This window comes from Aythya marila (genome assembly GCF_965140915.1).
Source record: "Aythya marila genome assembly, chromosome: 30".
Taxonomy (NCBI): domain Eukaryota; kingdom Metazoa; phylum Chordata; class Aves; order Anseriformes; family Anatidae; genus Aythya; species Aythya marila.
In genome coordinates, this window is record NC_139071.1 from 2,284,765 (window position 1) to 2,287,762 (window position 2,998).

Below are 2,998 nucleotides of genomic sequence, written 5' to 3' on the forward strand. Positions count from 1 at the left end.
GACACCAAGCTCCCCGCTTCGCCGGCCGTGCCTTTATTCCCTTCATTGAGCAAGGACGAGCTGGAGTCTGACTCCAAGGACTGGCACGACGGAGGGTCGTGGGGCACTGCCTCGGCGGCCGGATAGTCATATTTGCTGAAATTGCCCCCCATGCCATTGGGGAGGCCGGCTTCGAGGGGCAGCAAGGCACTGTCCCTGCCCCTCTCCTCCCGCTTGAGCCCGGCCGTGTCGGAGCAGGTTTCCCGGTAGTAGCATTTGCTTTCCTCCACCCGGGCGAGGTCGCAGGCTCTGCCGAAGGAAGGGTTAATGGAGACGGGGCTGCTCAGGTAGGGCTGCGGGTACCCGTTGCAGGGCTCCGAGGATGCCCAGGGCAGGGAGCAGACGTTGTCCCGGCGGGGGTAGGAGAGGGATGGCAGCCCGGGCAGCTGCCCTCCGGAGGCTCGGAAATTGGGGAAGTAGAAGGTGTCTCCCGTGTGGATGTTCACCAGAGGTCCCACAAAGCCGGGATTAAGGAGGTTGTGCTCGCCCATTTCCGCGGGCCTGACCGAAAGCTTCTACTTTATTGCTATCTGACATTAAACATAGTTAAACCGACGGCTCGGCCCCATTGGTCCGGGGGGGTCACGTGAGCCCCAAATTGCGCTGGGAGGGAGGGGGGGGCCTCCCCTCCCCTGGCAGCAGAGACAAAACACAACAGCAAGTTCCGCCTTTTTACGCCTTTTCTCTCCCCCCCCAGGCCCCTCTTCACCCCCCAATCATAAAAAATCATAAAAAATCCCATAAAGCATTTTATTAAAAAAAAAAAAAAGGCAACGGCTCCCAGCGCTGGCTTGAGAAACGCGAGGCACCCTAAAATGTCATATTTAGCATAAAATAATCGATAGGCGATGGTTTTGCCCCAAAAACTCACCCCTCCCCCGGCGGCACTTCGGGGCCCTCCACCAGCTGCAAAAGCGAGACGGGTTCTCATTAATTAGCTCCTTTATTAACTAAAACAGTTCGAATTTACAATATCTCCCCAATAAATTACTATTAGATATTGTGTCATATAAAGTTTACAGGCTTTTTAAGGAGACGAATGATCGTGCCCGCAACAGGCTCATATTTACGCGCGGTGGGATGGGAGCCTTGGAGGCTATTTGAGACCTTTTCGACTCTTCTGCCTTTTTTTTTTTTTTTTAATTATAATTTTTTTCCCTCCTCTAGGACCGGGTGGCTTTGTCGTGAACTAGGGGAATGTAGCCTCTTCCCAGGCTGCAGCCTCTCAAGAAGGGCTGGAAGATTTTTAACAATCCTCAATCGCTTTTATTAATGATCTGTGTCGAATAAAGCAAGACAGAAGAACAGGACTGTATATAGCCTTAATTTACCCGGTATATATTCCATATGCAGGAAGACGCACACACATGCAGCATATATGCATTTTTCTCATTTCTTTTGCCTTCTTTCAGGAGAAAGAACAAAAATGAGAATTCTCCCCAACCCCCACGCCGCTCGGGTCCCCACCCCTGGAAATATAGGTACACACACACACGCACACACTCGTATCTGGTTCCTTGCCACCTTATAGCAATATATTCTGTCCTCGTAACACTACAGAGCTCTTCTTCCCTCCCACCCATCGTCTTCTCCTGGTCATACTGAAAAGAGCTTCTGCACAGGAACACAAGGGAGTGGGGAAAAAAAAATCAATATTGGCTTCTTTCACTGCAAAATAAACACATTGGAGGGAAGAAAAAAAAAAAATACTGAAAAAGGTGTATTGTATGGAAACATGGAACCGGGAAAACGCAAAGACATTTGATGGTGCTTTATGCTTTTGGGGGTGTTATTTCCCTCCTTTTATTTTTTATTTTTTGGTCTTATGCCCATTTTCTCCCTCCCCCCCACTCCCCCTTTTTTAAAAAAAAACAAAATGCCCACCCCGTTCGCTTTATTTTTGCATGGCTTTGCATTCCTCCCTGCCTTAAGCAACTCCCAAGCGTTCCCTTGCCAGGTTGCCTCTGCGAAGTACCGTAAATATTCCTGTATAGGTAAAACCGCTGCGCGGGAGCGGAGGCGCTCCGCGGAGGCTGAGCCGAGCTGGTTCAGCCGCACCTCCCCAGCTGGTGCCTTTCCAGACAGCAAACAACCTCCCCCCTCCAGTATTTGAGATATTCCTCCAGCATAACATCATTTTCCCCGCTTCACCCTCCTCCTCTGGCAGAATACTGGGGCTTTTGCTCAGCCCCCTCCCAGCCCTGTAGAAAAATCAGGTGCCAATAAAATTACTCCTTTAGCTTTTTTTTCGTATTCCATGGACAGCTCCTGAAGGTGAAAAACCTATTTTCTACGTTTCCCATCTCTCTTTCTCCCTGGCACATCTATGGATACGCTACATATTCTACATACATACCTTGCAGAGATACGTGCATACCTTCCTACACGCTTTGCCTGTGAAGGAAGAAATACGACTACTAGAAATATTTTGCTAGAATGAAAGTTTAGCACTTTTTTTTTTTTTAAACCTTGCCAAGGAATTTTTCTCCCTGCAGGTATAAGTGCAAAAGCTGCTTGCAATTTCTCCAAGAGTGTCGTCTCAGTGCAGAAGAAGCGCTCGCAACGCTGGGCAACCGTGGAGGGGAATAGTTTATATAAAAATGAGCACGTGATCCCCGTAGGTTGCCATATGAATTGGCTTTGTTTGCTGTGTTTTAAAGAAAACCCTTCCTCTACCATGCTCTTGCTTTGCAAAATTCCCCCTATAAGACGTGCCCGGGTGCTGTACGGCTTTGTTCTCCACCGGACCATGGAAAAGTCCATTTTCGCTTCACAGGAGTCTCGGCGTATTTGGGGCTTTTCCTCTATATTCAATCTGATTTTTGCAGGGTGGAAAAAAAAAAAAAAAAGTAAAATAAAAAATCTGACGGTTACCTCCAAATAAACATTTCAGGAGGCGGTTGCAGGGCTGAGCTGCGGAGCAAGTGAACCACAAACTGCGCGCTGAGTCCTGCGGGAA

The 2,998-nt window shown here is 48.8% G+C and overlaps 1 protein-coding gene across 1 annotated transcript in view; it reads right to left on the reverse strand.

Moving 5' to 3' along the window:
- HOXC12 (homeobox C12) overlaps window positions 1–530 on the reverse strand; it is a gene marked incomplete at its 5' end in the record, with an annotated part of 1,494 nt that extends 964 nt beyond the window's left edge. The window contains one exon of the mRNA XM_082781475.1: window positions 6–530. Coding sequence (XP_082637601.1) covers window positions 6–530 — 525 coding nt within the window. The remainder of the gene's footprint in view (window positions 1–5) is intronic.
- Window positions 531–2,998: the final 2,468 nt, after the last annotated feature.